Source organism: Patagioenas fasciata, chromosome 20, assembly GCF_037038585.1.
Source record: "Patagioenas fasciata isolate bPatFas1 chromosome 20, bPatFas1.hap1, whole genome shotgun sequence".
In the NCBI taxonomy this organism is placed as follows: domain Eukaryota; kingdom Metazoa; phylum Chordata; class Aves; order Columbiformes; family Columbidae; genus Patagioenas; species Patagioenas fasciata.
The window spans coordinates 8,663,862-8,678,486 of NC_092539.1; the positions used below are offsets into that span (position 1 = coordinate 8,663,862).

The 14,625-nt window shown below is 53.7% G+C and overlaps 2 protein-coding genes across 9 annotated transcripts in view; one reads left to right on the forward strand and one right to left on the reverse strand.

Moving 5' to 3' along the window:
• The window catches only part of VAV2 (vav guanine nucleotide exchange factor 2), a 116,118-nt gene extending 111,099 nt beyond the window's left edge, over nt 1–5,019 (reverse strand). For 3 of the 8 annotated variants that reach the window (XM_065853643.2, XM_065853641.2, XM_065853648.2), the window contains exon 1: nt 4,307–5,018. In XM_065853643.2, the coding sequence (XP_065709715.1) occupies nt 4,307–4,510 (204 nt within the window). In that variant the 5' untranslated portion in view covers nt 4,511–5,018. Of the gene's footprint in view, nt 1–4,306 lie in introns of all 8 variants that reach the window. The other 5 variants (XM_065853645.2, XM_065853642.2, XM_065853646.2 and 2 more) reach the window with 3 other exon arrangements.
• Nucleotides 5,020–10,227: 5,208 nt separating this feature from the next.
• BRD3OS (BRD3 opposite strand) lies at nt 10,228–13,938 on the forward strand. The gene is made up of 2 exons (XM_065853676.2): nt 10,228–10,316; nt 10,602–13,938. Exon 2 carries the CDS (start codon nt 11,212–11,214, stop codon nt 11,479–11,481), a length of 270 nt encoding a protein of 89 aa, XP_065709748.1. The 5' UTR covers nt 10,228–10,316; nt 10,602–11,211; the 3' UTR covers nt 11,482–13,938.
• Nucleotides 13,939–14,625: the final 687 nt, after the last annotated feature.

Here is a 14,625-nt window from a genome sequence, read left to right on the forward strand (position 1 = left end):
GAGTGCACAACCGCTTTGGTGTAGGTACCAATTTCCATCTCTCTAAATACGCAGAGCAATGTCAATGTCACAGCAGATAACACCGCAACGGCGCGCTCAGCCAGCCAGGACAGAGCAATGGGAGGCTGGGGCGGGAGTTTGGGGGTTATCGCTTTTTTCCGAGTTGTTCTCCTTTGAATGAACCCACATCTTCTTCAACTGCAGAGATTTAGGAGCAGAAGCACACCCAGAGCAGGGTGCAGGCAGAGCGCCCTCGGATGCGCTGGGCGATGCTGTCAGACCCCGCAGCACCTTGCACGCTCACTTTTGATAATTCCCCATCAATCCCCCACCTGCAAAGGGGTCCGGCACAGCTGATCCAGCCCTGGATGTCTCTTCATGGAGATTTGTCTGCACAAACCGCGCTGCCTGAGCGGGGAACAGCTCGCAGCACAGCTCAGCAGAGCATCCCTGCCAACACCAGGACACATCCCAGTCCCTGTCAGGAAGGATTAATCTTATCTAAAGCAAACGCAAAATAATAATAATAATAATAATAATGAAGAAACAAACCCAAGCCCACACCACCAAATACCAACCTCACCCGAACGTGCAATTTTTATCACACGCATTTTTATGCCTCAGCACGCTAAAATACAAGTGAAGAGTCATTTAATTTGTATTTGACCAGAGATTTAACAAAATTACAATTCAAACCTAACTATCGATGAAAATCCAAGGGTCAGAGACTTCCATCTTGCTCCCAAAAGGAGCCTGGGATGCAAGAGCAGCCGCACCGCACAGTGCCAGAGGACTGGAATTAGTGCCAGGTACAGGGAAATGGGGTGAGAAGCGGGTTCTGGAGGCGGCTCCACACACAATGGGGGAGAAATGCTGTCCCCAGAGCTGGGGACAGGGATTGCCAGCCTGAGGGGTGCTACATCTGCCCCCGTTTCCAGATAAAGACACCCTTTGTATCACATTCCCACAGCCAGCTGGCAAACCAGCTTGAATTACATCCCCCAAAACCCAATCACGGTAATAGACATAATAATCAATAAGTACTGAGGGCAAGTACACTCTTCACAATTCCCACCTCTCCAGAAACAGCCTCTACAACAAAAGCAATTAGCAGAAAGGAAGTTTTACTCCAGGCTCACCAAAACTGGCCTCGCATCCACCAACTCTTTGACTAGAACTGGGCTTTAAGCTTTTTTCCTGCTCATTTTGTTTGTCTGTAGAGGTTCAGTAGCTTTGGGTCATCCCATCCTACCAGGCACCACCAAACAGTGGGCTTGGGTCTCTGGAATTGAGCCTGAAAATGAAGCAAGCTTGAGATTGCAACCTAACGAGGCGATTTTCCCAGCCTGGTTTCCCTGCTGAACAAGCACAGAAGGTTTTGGAAGGACGGGGACACCAGTTCAGCCGCCCCCAAGGGTGCCCTCGCTGTGCTGTGACCTGATGCTCCCACCTCCCAGGACACCTTCAGCAGCTGCTGAAGAACAAACCAACCTGAAAGGGGATTTAAACAACACATCAAGCACACAGCAGTGTCTGGATCTTAAAGTGTTTCTTCACAGAGAGATGTGATTTCACCTCTGGCCTTTGAAGTGATGCTCACCTGGGGCAAAAATCTGTTTCTCATTACACACCTGCACGACCCCATTTGATTCACTGAGAAGGGTGGATGACAGAATATTAGCGAGTGTTTCAAGTCTAAGCACAAGTGTCTTGTCCCCTGGCATTTTGACTGATTAATAAAGAAAATAATCTCTCTAGTAAGGCAGACGGCTGGTTTGCCAGCCCAGCCAGTCAGGCAAAATGTGCATTTATCATCAGAAACAGCCTCTGAAGTTTCTAATCACACTCTGTCTTGCACATCCCTGCTCCCGTGTCCCAACGCATCACCGCTGTGTGACACAGATGGGTTCCTACAATCTTCTTCTGAAATTTGGCCTAGGGAGACCAAACTGCTCCCTGATAGCTGCAGTGAGGCTGGGGCACTGCAGGGACCTGTGTCCCCACCCCAGGGACCCCCATCCTCACTCATCCCTGGGCTGCAAGAGCTGAGTATACACAGGAAGTGAAGAACAGCAAGATGCCTCCTGTCTTTTGTTACCCTGCAGGAGAAGCCACATTCCCAAATTCAGGAATTGCCAGAGAAGCACTGAATACTTACAAGCAAGTATAAAGACTCAAGCCTACATTGATTTGGGTCTCACCCTGGCTGAGGATGAGCTGAGACTTGTAGCATCCTCTCCCACGCCAGCCGATGGCTCCGCTCATCCCCATGGGCTCAGCTTTGGCCAGGCTGTGCCACTCTGCTCCCACAGCCAGGTTTTTGCAGAGATAACCACCAAATTATCTGATTGAGCCACTTCACGCTCCTCCCAAAGCCAGCAAAGCCGACAGGTGGGGTAGGCAGAGAGCAATTTCATTAAGGACAGCTGGGCCATAAACTCTCACCTCCAACAAGCAACACCTGCCTCAGCAGGAGCCTCCTCTCCAAACTGCCACTGGGATCTTCCCTAGATCACAGCTACCATTTAAAAACCCATTCTTAGTTCCCCACAGGGCAAATATTGAAGCAAAATTAGGTTTGTAGGGCTATAATGTTTCCTTAAAAGAAGAAAGGGGAAAAAAAAAAAAGCAAAGTATGCCATTCTCAGCATGTTCTAAGAAAGCACCAGTCCCCACACATTTCCAGCTCCAGTGCGACAGTTTATTTTTGGAAACATCAGTTTGTACAGAAGACAGTTTGATCAGTTTATAGCCTGGAAAGCGAAGAGGAAACCTCACAGCACCGTTCCACCCTGGGAAGAGGCATCAGGACGCGTTGTTCTTTACACCAGCGGGTCTCGCACACCAACACAGGCTGATTTTCACCACACGCTCGGGGTTGCCCACCCCGGCGCTTTGCAGGACCAAGGTCTCCAACTCCACAAGCCAGCTGTGACAACCTCACGCCCACGTGCACACAGCAAAACGCACTTTGCTCCCCAAAGCACGGCTCCAAGTTTCGGGCTCAAACACCTGGCAGGGGAGCTCAGGGCTATGGGCTGTTCCCAACCCCAGCAGCTCACCCAGCACCCTGGGTTATGTCTTGCTGGGTGCAGAGACCAAACAGACAAAAAACACCATTGCCCTAGAACAAAACCGTCGGAAGAAGGGAAAGGTGCTTGCCGGATAAGCAGCATGCTTACACAGCACATATGCAGAATTCATGTTAGCATTGTACATTATTTATCTTTGAATGTTCAATAAAGTTGAAGAGAGTCTTGCATGCTCTTCCTACCAGGACATTTCCTTTCCCTTTCACCAATAAAACCTATTATTGTTCAAAAATAAAAGACACGGGTTTGCTGTCCAGTCATCCACGCAGGGGCTGCAGGGTACAGAGGACAAAGTGCCCCGTTTCATTTGTTTCTTGATCGATTTCACTTCCCGATTCCCATGCAAATACCGCGCAGCTCGGCTTGCAAAAACATAAGCAGAGCATTTAAACCCAAAACAACCAGAGCTGCCTTTTTTTTTTTGTTTGTTTGTTTAAGCCTGCTTTCACCAAAACAACCAGAAATTGGAAACACTTCGGAGGAGGGAGCTTCCAAGTTCCCAGACCTGGAAGCCACGATGAGCGCGGTGCAGGGGGAATTACCGGACCGGCCGGGGCTCGATCGCTGAACCGGGGCTCGCTGAACCGGGACCCCGTTACCCATCGCCCCGGAGCGGCTGCGGCTCAACCGGGGCTGCGGCACCGGGAGCCCCGGCCCGGGACACACACACACACACACAGAGGGGGTCGGGCACCGCATGGCTGCACTCCCTGCCCAACCGGGCTTGGGACAGGCTTGCACAGCACCAGGGTTTGGGGGTTTTATTTATTTGCTTATTTTGCTTTTAATCTTCACCGCCAAAGTTTTCTCCTCAAGACCAGCGCCCTCCGCCTGCTCCTCCAGCACATCAAAGCCCAACTAGTGCCCCGTTAAAAACCCCCAAGTAATCCCATCTCCTCTCTCTTAGCAGTATTATTTGCTTTTGTTTCGCGATGACTGTAAACAGAGGGAGGGACGTTTCCCTCTTTCCTAGGGTGCTTTTTCTGCCTTCCAGAGCCCTTTCCGGGGCGGCCGCGGTTCCCAACGGGGCACGACGGGCGAGGAACCGGGGAGCTACAGACCGGGGTGGGGAGGATGAAGCAGCCGGTCTCCCACGCATCCCCTCCCCAAACGCGCTCGCATTCACGCATCCCACCAAGTTTTGAGAGAGCAACACCCGCACCCAGGGAAGGGGGTGCTCCTGGGGGTCCCCCAACTACCCATCCCCTCCCTACCTGGGACATCTGGGGCCTGAAGTTGATGTCCTTGAGGTCGATGGAGCCAGGGGAGAGGTTGTGGAGCAGCTGGCAGAGCAGGACCCCGTCCCGCAGCGCCTGTGCCAGGTCGAAGACCACCGCCGAGGGCCAGACCACCCGGTGGTTCGGGGGCAAAACTTTGCAGTCGATGAGCCAGCGGCCGCACTGCCGCCACTCTTCCATGGCCGCGGGCCGACGGGGCCGCCGCCCCGCTCACACACCCGGCCTTCCTCCTCCTCCTCCTCGCCGCTCAGGGTCAGCGGGCGGCCGCCCGAGGGGCTGCTCTGCACCGCGGCACCGCGCTACCGCCCCGCTCCATCGCCGCCCGCCGCCCGGGGAAGCATCGCTCCGTGCCGGGGCTCTGCGGAGGAGGAGGAGGTGGCAGGAGGAGGAGGAAGAGAGGCGGCGCGGAGTTTTCCGGCGGAGGGCTGCCCCTGCCCCCGCTGCGGCCCCACCGCCTCGGCCGGGCTAGGCGCGCCGCATCCTCCCGGGAACAAAGCGCAGTAGAGGGGGGAAACGGGACACCGAAACCGGGCACGGCGGGGCCGCCCCCGCGGAACTTCGTCCCCCTGCCCCGAGGAAACTTGCAGCAAACGCCGAGGGGCCCCACCTGCGCGGGCGCGGAGCTGGCGCTGGGGACGCCGCTGCCGCCGCGGGTGCGACTTTTCCCCGCCCGCCCCGGGCAGCGGGAGGAGCTCCCGGGCCGCCCCCGCCGCCCCTTTGTCTGCAGGAGCAGGGGGCGGGGTGCGCTCCACGCTGCCTTGGCTTTCCCCCCCCCCCGCCCCTTCCCTTTTTTCCCTTTCTCCTCTTTGCATCCCTTTGCTCTCACGCCGCTGCCTTTTCGCTCTGTGTTCCGGGAAAACCGCGCCGAGCCGCGCTGCTGCTTCACCCTCCGCGGACACGGAGCTGCCATCCCCACTTCGTAACAGGGGTGTCCCCCCCTCCCCGGGACCCCCACGGTCCCACCGCCCCTCACACGCACGGCCCCAGCTCGCCGGGGGGGGCAGGACCCGGCCGGGGCCCCTCAGCTCCCGCTGCCCTCGCACACAAGCCCGGGCTTTGTCTGACCGTGCACTCCCACTCTCCATCTCATGTTTGGGTTGCAAATAGCGCAGGAGCTCTCGTGTTCCTCGACTTTCAAACGTGAAGGCAACTCCTGTAATTAATTACCAGTGTATTTAGTCAAAACCTCAACTCTCAGCCATTAACTCCTTGGCAGCACAACTCTTGAAAAATCTCTAATTTTCACTGGTGGCTTCCATCCAAATCAGCGCAGTTTACAACAGCCCCTTTTCAAATCTGCTGTGAGTTTTCTTCCGAGATCCTCTCCCCAGAGTTTGTCAATTAATTTCCAGCCCGGCTTTCCAGAAAGCCCAGACCGGAAGCCGAGCCTGGGACGAAGGGAAGCTATTAACCTGGATGTCAAACAAATGCAAGGCTAATCTCTTCCAAATGTAGTCAAGCGGAGATGAAGAAAGCGCGACTCTACTGGCATGATCCTTCATTTACAATGTAGGAAGCAGGATCCCCCCAAAGAATGAAAAACAATTGTTTCATATTCCAAGGAAAGTTTGGTAGGCTTTTTAATAGCACAGAGGCGGTTATTTTAGCCTGATGTGCTGGCACCCAATCTGTTTTGGGTCTGGCTGTGTGCAGTGCTCGCTGCACCCCTGGCAGGGCAGGGTGTGTGTAGCAGGATCCAAGAGGGAGCAGCACCCACGTGCCCCAATCCTGCAATCGGAGCTGCACCCTGGGTGTATGCAGGAGCACGCTGATCACAGTCCGCACTTCCCCATACCCTGCGGAGGTGATTTCTCAGAATAACTTTCTCATTCGTTAATAGCTCTCCATGCCACTCTTACTTTCCAGCCACTCATTAGGTCTCCAGCAGCACCCACTGGGCAGGAATCACGAGGCTACTGAAAGGAGTGGAGTCCTGCCAGCGATAATTTTGGTTGACTCTGTGCTAGTTTGTCTAGTGAGGTCAGGTCTGTAGGTAGAGGACGACAGAGGAGTTTATTATATGTGTATAATTAAAGCTGCTAGTTACAGTCTGGCTTTTTTACTGCGTAATAAAAAGGATACTTGGCCCCTGGACACTTAGGAACAATCAGTGCAGCTGCAGAGCCAGCATCTGTGTGGGAGGTGTTGAAGCAAATACATTTCTCGCCTACCTCTGCAACAATCAAAACAGCTGATGGCAGAGATATTTTTGATAGCAGCTGAAAAAAGAAACCCAACAACCCCAAACCTGTAAGGCAAGACCCAGTGAGGAGCGTGTATCCCACACACACACGTGTGGGCTGCAAGCTGCAGATTGTACGAATGTCCTGAAACAGGACCGGGTGCATGGGGAGGACCCAGATGCTGCTTTCAGGATGTACCTGAAGCTAAAAGGGAGCTTGCATACAGTAAAGAGGTTGAATTTTGTGCTAGAGCTGGTGCTTTCATGCCCCTTGGTACTGCTGGGAATGACAGCCAGGGCAGGACAGACAGCCAGGGACGGACAGACAGCCAGGGACGGACAGACAGCCAGGGCTGAGGCTGCTGACCCACACACAGAGGCGGACATCACCCTCTGCTGGGCACCGAGCGTGGAGCTTCTCTTCTGAACAGCTTCGCTCTATGTGCTCTTATGACTTTCTTGCATGAGAGAAGCCTGGGAGGTGACTGAATGCAGTAGAAAGATGATAACAGAAGGAACATCAGGCTTTTTCATCCCCAAATATCTCAGTGACTGTGTCCAAGGACAGAGGGGGTGTGAGGGGGTACACGGCTGGGGAAGCAGCAGCTGTTTGGGAGCATCACAGAGCTGCTAGGGAACATCACAGTCCAGCGCAGAATGGGCACAAATAGTCAGAAAAGATAAGGGAGGGAGGGAGGGAGGGAGGGAGGGAGGGAGGGAGGGAGGGAGGAAGGAAGGAAGGAAGGAAGGAAGGAAGGAAGGAAGGAAGGAAGGAAGGAAGGAAGGAAGGAAGGAAGGAAGGAAGGAAGGAAGGAAGGAAGGAAGGAAGGAAGGAAGGAAGGAAGGAAGGAAGGAAAAACTTAAGTGCACAAACATGTCCAAGGAGACTGTACCTTACAAATCAACCAAAACACACCTGGGAAATGGCCACATTTCACAGCAAAATGTATTTGGAGCAGCTGCCTGAAGAGCCAAGAACTGCCCATCTCCAAACCAGCCAGAGTCTGTGGATTGCCATTGCCACCTTCTGGATCAGACCAAGTGTGCACCAGCCTGTCCCAAACCCCGTGGACATCTGTCACCAGCTGGAGCCAGGGTCCCCAGAGCAGGAGCCGACACGGCTGCTGTCACCGCTGAGCTCAGGCACCACCAGCAGCTGTCAGCAGTTACCCGTCCAGCCTACGTGCCATTTACATCGCGTCCTTAGATTCTGTGATCTCCTTTCACCAACTATTTTAGGAAACCTGCGCAAGTCACAACCCGGCGAACACGCTGCTCAGCAGCAGCTCTCGCTCTGTCATCAGCACAGGACAGATCACACAGCTATTGAAGCGCTGCCGTGTTAAACTACCAACATTTGCTGGGTACAGACGATAATTCTCTGCCTGGATCATCTACAGACAACAACCCTGAAAGAGTCGTTGCAATTATCCTCCCGCTAACAGGATCTCACGTCTCCTCCTCCCCAGGCACCGATGTGGGTTACTGCCTGCTGCTGTGTAAAGGGAGAGCAGGAAAACTAACCCAGCACAACCCCATGCTGGCAGGAGGGGTGAACTGGATTCTCTTCTTGTATTGGTGCAACGGGCAGGCAGTCAGCCACAAACATTCCTTGTTTAGTTTGGAAAACACTAACGCTGGTGGGTAGCGCCCGTGAGTGCAGCTCCACTGCAAAAGGGCTCCCAAACTGGGGACCAAGCAGGTGAAGCCACCAATTCCCTGGGCATTTCACTGTGGAATAATCTCATTTACAGGGCCCAGGATGCTCCAGCTGTGCTGAATACAAGTGACAACGTTTCCCCAACACCATCATTGCGCTGCCAGGACAGCTTGACCCACCAGCTTTCCTCCGCCAGCTCCACTCCCAACAGCTTTCCCATCAACATCAATAGACCCAAATGTTATCACAGTCCTAAGGAGCTGAGTAAGGAGAAAATCACCCAGCCCAGCTCCGTACCTCAGCTGTGATTTACAGCAGAGGTGGGGCTGAGGCAAAAGCAAAGCAGAGATTTCCTTGGAGGAAGGAGCAGAACAAACCATCAGCCGGGCAGCACTGGGCTTCACCTCATCTGTTCTACTGCTGCTGCTGCCAGGGTTTATTTGGGAAGGGTCCTGTAGGCAAATGTCTTGAGGACTCACGGCGAAGGCTCAAGTGGATGGGCAGAGACAATTGTTGGCTTTCAGAGTCCTGCAGTTTCCAGTCCTTCTTCTTGCCTTATCTTAGCAGGGTAACCACTCCGCTTACTGGCTTCTTCTGTTATGCTCTGAGTTCGAAGATAACAGCACCGGTAATTTTTCAGAGAGGTCCCAGACACCTCATCCGTGCCACAAAACTAAACCTGGTTCACTAGATAACTTTGCATTTTGCTCTGCAGCTTCCACAAGGTGGGGCCTGGGCTGGCTGCTCTGTGCTAGAGGGAGGCGGATTAAGCAGCAAAGTCAGGACATTCCTGATAGTAAACATTTCAATAGTGTATTCATTCTTCGTTTTTTTGATTTTCTTTCTTTCCTCTTTGTGTTTGGTCTAAATCTCCTGGGAATGGGGAATTGCAGCGTGCCTTCTATCTCACAGAAGCAAACCACTGCATCTTGTTTGTGTCTGTGAAGGCCAAGCCGAACAGCAGCAGTGCCTCGGGTAGCTCTGCAACAGATAAGTATATCGGGTCCTTAACGGGAGATTAGATGGCGCTGCGTTCACAGGAGATAAGAAGATTGGAAGCTTAAATTTAGCATCATCAGAAAAAGAATAAGCCCCGCAGCTGTCTTCAAAACATATTTCTCGCTGTGCAAGCCAGGGGACATTTGGGCTGAGGAACACGCTGGAGCAGACTGTGATGACGAGCACTCGGTCACGCTCCTTTTCCACACAGTCCACCCTACAGATGTACCCGTGCCACTGTCACCGCGACAGTCGCATGAGGCTCAGCACACACGGGGTGTCCCCTACCTGTGTTCAGCCCACAACAGGCACTCACTGGGGAGCCTGGGAAAACTGAAGGGGTGTGAAGGTACCACGCACCCTCCCAGCACAAATGGCTGCTACACCAGTCACCCACCAGAAAGGGGACCGGGCAGCAGCACGCTTTGGCTTGGCTGTAAATGCCAGGGCTGGGACCCGGAGCCTTCAGCAACTTTGGTGGCCGCTCTCCCCACGGCAGCCCCAGATGGGTGGGCAACCACAGGCTCCCCTGATCAGCCTCCGCGGGCTCTGCACACACAGGGCTGGGCGTCCCTTTAAAACGCTCTGTGCACCCAGAGGGTGCTGCCACCCGTGGGACCCGGGTACCCAGCGTGGGGAGCCCCATTGCTGCGCCCCGGACCCACACCCCCCACTCGGGATGCTCCATTGCCGGGTCCCGGACCCGCACAGCCCCACTTGGGATGCTCCATTGCTGGGTCCAGCACGCACACACCCCACTCGGGGAGCCCCATTGCCATTTCCTAGACTCACACACCCCACTCGGGATGCTCCATCGCCATGTCCTAGACCCATGCACCCCACTCGGGATGCTCCATTGCTGGGTCCCGGACCTACACACCTCACTCAGGTTGCTCCATTGCCATGTCCTAGACCCACGCACCCCACTCGGGTTGCTCCATTGCCGTGTCCCAGTCCCACGCACCCCGCTCGGGGATCCCCACCGCCGCTCCCCAGGCTGCCGCCCGCCCCGGCCCGCGGCCCCCTCGGTCTCCCCGGCCCCCCCGGCTGCGGTTCTGGCTCCTCCCGCCGTGATGCGCTCGGGAAGCGCCGCCGCGGCAGCTCCGCCGAGCGGCGCCGGGGCCGGGCCGGGCCGGGCAGCAACGGTGGGGCCGGGCAGCGCCGGCGGGGGGCGGGGGACACGCGTGGGGGGCGCAGGGAGCCTCGGGGTCCGTAGGGGTGGTGGGGGTGCCCCGCGGGGGGTGCGCAGGGGCAGGAGGGTGCGGGAAGCCCCCGCGGGGCCGTGGGGGGTGCGCGGTGCCCGTGGAAGGGGTCGGGGGATTCCAGGGGTCTGCCGGGAGGTGGGGGGCACGGTGGTGCTGGGAAAGGGGCCCACGCAGGGCTGGGACCCCCGCTGCCAGCCCTTGGGGTGACCCTCTCTGTGCCGCCAGGTTGAAGCCTTGAAGCGGGGCCGTCAGGAGGCGATGGGTACCCCAGCTTGGGTACTGTAACCGGGGCTGGAGGCGGCATCTTCTCCTGCATCCCTGAGTACGACTGTCCATCAGTCTGGCATCATCCTGAAGCACCGGTGGAGAGTTCATGCACGGGCCTGGGTGCTGCTGACCTCTTAGGTCTGGCCTCTTAGGCCTGCCTTACAGCTTCGGGATCTTTTCTTCAGGGAAGCAAAACACTTCCAGAACTGCTCAGCCCATCCTGCCCGTGCTGTGGAGCCACCGCTCGCGCCTGCTTCAGGGACTGTCAACAACAAGCAGCTCACGTGCGTGTGGTCCCGTTGCAAGATGAAACACGTAGCGGCATCACCGCTGGATGAGATTTCAGCCGTCCCGGCTTGTTATTTAAGCAAGGGCAGGCTGCCAGTTGTGGTTTTTGGGTGCGGGTACCCCTGCTCCCTCTCCTGAGCGGTGTGGGTCGCGAGAGCCGTGGCCCTGGGGATGTTCTCCTTGAGCTCGAAGCAGCAGCAGCCGAGCTGGACTGAGCCAGCCGGGTGTATTTTGGAGCTGCCGGGAAGGAGCTCTCGCCTTCGGAGCCACCCCTGAGCAGATGACGGACAAGGTGATGAACGGGAGGGTGCCCCTGCCTGAAAAGGCCTTGTCCGAGGGCTACGCGCGGCTGCGGTACCGGGACACCTCCATGCTCATCTGGCAGCAGCAGCAGCAGAAACTGGAGTCGGCGCCCCCCAACACTTACCTGAGCCGCAGTCGGAGTATGTGGTACTCGCAGTACGGCAACGAAGCCATCCTGGTGCGGGACAAAAACAAGCTGGATGTCTCCAGGGACACGGGGCAATCGAAGTTTTGTGCTATTATGTAATTTCGGTGGTTTGGCGTTAGAAAGCCACGCATGGAGACAAAGCAGACTTGCATCAAGCTGGGGAGATGGGTTTGCACCATCCTCGCAACAGACCTGTGGCTAAAGCAGCGTGTGTGGGATGAGGCCAGAAGGGCTGTCTGAGGTTTACGGTTGTTTTCACTGTTGGTAGTATGAGATTTTGCATGTCATTGAGTGTGTGTAACAAAACCAGTCTCGCTCAGGAACTCACGAGCTTGTGTTTGCTGCCTGGCATCTTGGCAGGGTCCGTGCTGGACCATGTGTTGCTTCTAAGTGGCTTGTGTACCGTGAGTAACACCCGCTGTCCTTTGGGAGCCGTCCCCGGCAGGCACTTTGACTTTTTAGTCCTTACACATTGTGAATTCTCGTGGAAAAGAGGCAAGTGCAGATTGTTTCCATCAAGGCCAAGATTTTAGGAGGGTGACCTGCAAAACTACCCATCCGTTAGTTGTTCTCCTTGCCCTGCCTCCCTTTACCGACTGCCGTGGAAGTGGTCTCTTACAACCAGGTAACAAAGTGAGTTATTGTGGGTGAGAAGAGGGAAAGAATGTGTTTAGAATTTCACCTGAGCCTTCCAAACGCCTGGCGGGAAAGGTGCGCTGCGGTTCCATCCTGCGCAAAGCAAAGGGCCCTCTCTGGTGCTGCGGTTTGGTATCATGGTAATAAGAGACAGGAATTCACACAAATCACCAAGTGAACCGCCCGAAAGGGAGGGACAGGCCCAGGAAAGCACCAGGAAGGAAGCGACTATAAATACATCTGCTAAGGGACGTAAGGAAACTCCCCCCCCGTCTATACCTGCCCCCAGAGATCTGTTGCAGAAGGAAACAGTTCACTGAAGTTTGCTTTGCGTTTAAGTTTTAATGCACGCAGTAGTTTGGAAGAGTTTATCTTCCAGTTTGGGTTGGATAGTAGATTTGGTGCATGTATTTCTGAAGTTGTGTCTGTTTCAGCTAACTGAAGGATTTTAAGCGGGAAAAATACTCCAAATGCATTTCTTGGGGACAGAGATTGCTTTCGGGTTGTTTTGTTAGAGCTCAATCTCTAACTTGCTCAAGGCAAGATCAAACTGAGAAGCTCAACCCGGCAAGCCCCTAAACCTGTATTAAAAACAAAGCAGTACCACTTCCAGGGGTGCTAATTATGTGCCCAGGGTTCAGCATTAAAGTGTAATATTGGGCTTAAGTCCTAGACTCCCTTTATGTCCTGCCTGGGACGTCCCCCTGCACACATGTGCCTAATCCAGCAGCACTTAGGTATAGGCTTAACTTCAGGCAAATCAGTATTTGATGTTGACTTCAGTGTGGATTATTTACCTGCCTAAAATTAGGCACAGGCATTACTTCTATTGTATTTATATAAAACATCGTTTGCATTTTTCAAGCACTTTATTAGGTTTTTTTTTTTAAGATGGTGAAGAACCTTCTCCACCTCTTCTGTGTGGGTTAAATGGTAGAACACACACACTCGAGTTTGCTGAGCACAACAAACCTGTTTTAAAGCGAGATCATAGAGGTTTGATGTCCTCAGCCCTGATCTGTGGCATGTGTAGTCACTGCAAACTACAGGCAGCTCATTTTGTATTTTCAAGTACTATTTATGCATGTGTTGATGTTTGGCGTGTGCTCATGAAATTAAACCTGTTGATGGGCCTCAGCGCTTTGCAAACCTGCGCATTGCTCTGCGCGCTCAGTCAAATAGAACTTGCCAGGACTAACTCTGGATGGGAAGTATTTTGGTGAATAAATGTCGTTCCACTGGGGAAAAAGCATCAGATGAGATTGACAGAACCAGCAGGACACAGGAGCGGTGGCTGAGCTCCTGTGCCGAGCAGGTTAAGGTGGAGCAGCACCCAGGGCTCAATTCTGAGCGAGTGGGTGATGATTTACAGACACAGGCAAGAGGTTGGACCGAGAGCTCCCCTGGAAGCGCAGGAGGTGGGTTCAGGGCCTTCCCTGCGGCCCAAGGGAATGTGCAAACTCCGGGAGTTTAGGGAACAGCACATCCCCAAAACCAGCTGTTCATTTTCTTTTCTTATAGAAAAATCAGGGTTTGTGTTTTTTTTTTTTTTTTCCTCAGAAAGTTTATTATTTTGGGTATAATCAGTCTCTTTTTGTTTATGCGGCTGGTAAACCAAAATTAAGTTATTTGAAACATTAACTGGACTATACAAGTATAAAAACTTAAGTATGTGCATAAATTCTTCCAGGATTAAGCTGGACACGACAATACAGGAAGAGTGTGACTTGTTCTTCCATCTCTGTGTGACCGTGACTGTATTATTTCCGTATCTGTGTGTCCTTATTAGTCACAGGTTTGTGGAGTAGCTGCTCAGAGCATTTCTGTAAACCACTCGTGTAGTGTCAATGCACTTGTTTAAAATGCTGTCATAGCCTCTTGGATAAAGTGCATTAAAATGGTTTGAATGCATCATCAGGAGCAGCTGTTTGTCTTCTGCGTGTTAATCACTTTGGCACATCCAGCTGTTTTCACTCCCAGTTCCACCCAGGGTGAAGATGCAGTTTCTCTCAATAGGAATTATTTGGGCTGTCGGTGAGTCCCACCCCATTACCTGTGAAGATTGATCATGGTTGGAGGAGGCTCCTCCAGCTTCCCAAGTCTCGGAGGTGCACCTGGGGACAAGGACAGGCTCTGGCTGTCACACAAGTAACCTCTCTCCATACAGATATCTGCGTGAGATGAACCTCAGCTGTGTTTTCCCCGTCCTCAGCCTTTCCCAAGTCTGTAAGAAGCAGCTTGATGCACCTAGATGTAACTTGCTAGTAAATACCAAAGAAAACATTGGTTGCCCCACAGATTTTTAAAGGACAAGTTGAACAAATGTTCCTTTGGGGGTTTTCAATACAACTAAGCAAAGCAGGTTTGCTGAAACCTCAGCGACATTATGGCTTTTAAACCCAGTGAGCAGGAACAGGGTTAGAGAAAGATTAACCCTGGGGAAACGTGGCTGTTGTAACCCTTACCTTACAAATAAGCCATCAGACATGCATCTGAGAAACCCAACAGCAAAACCAACCTGAAGCCTCTCCAATGACTAAAATAGATCTTGGCCCCCGTACAGTAATGACAAGACTGCTGTGAATGTGACCAGCGCCCATCCCTAAT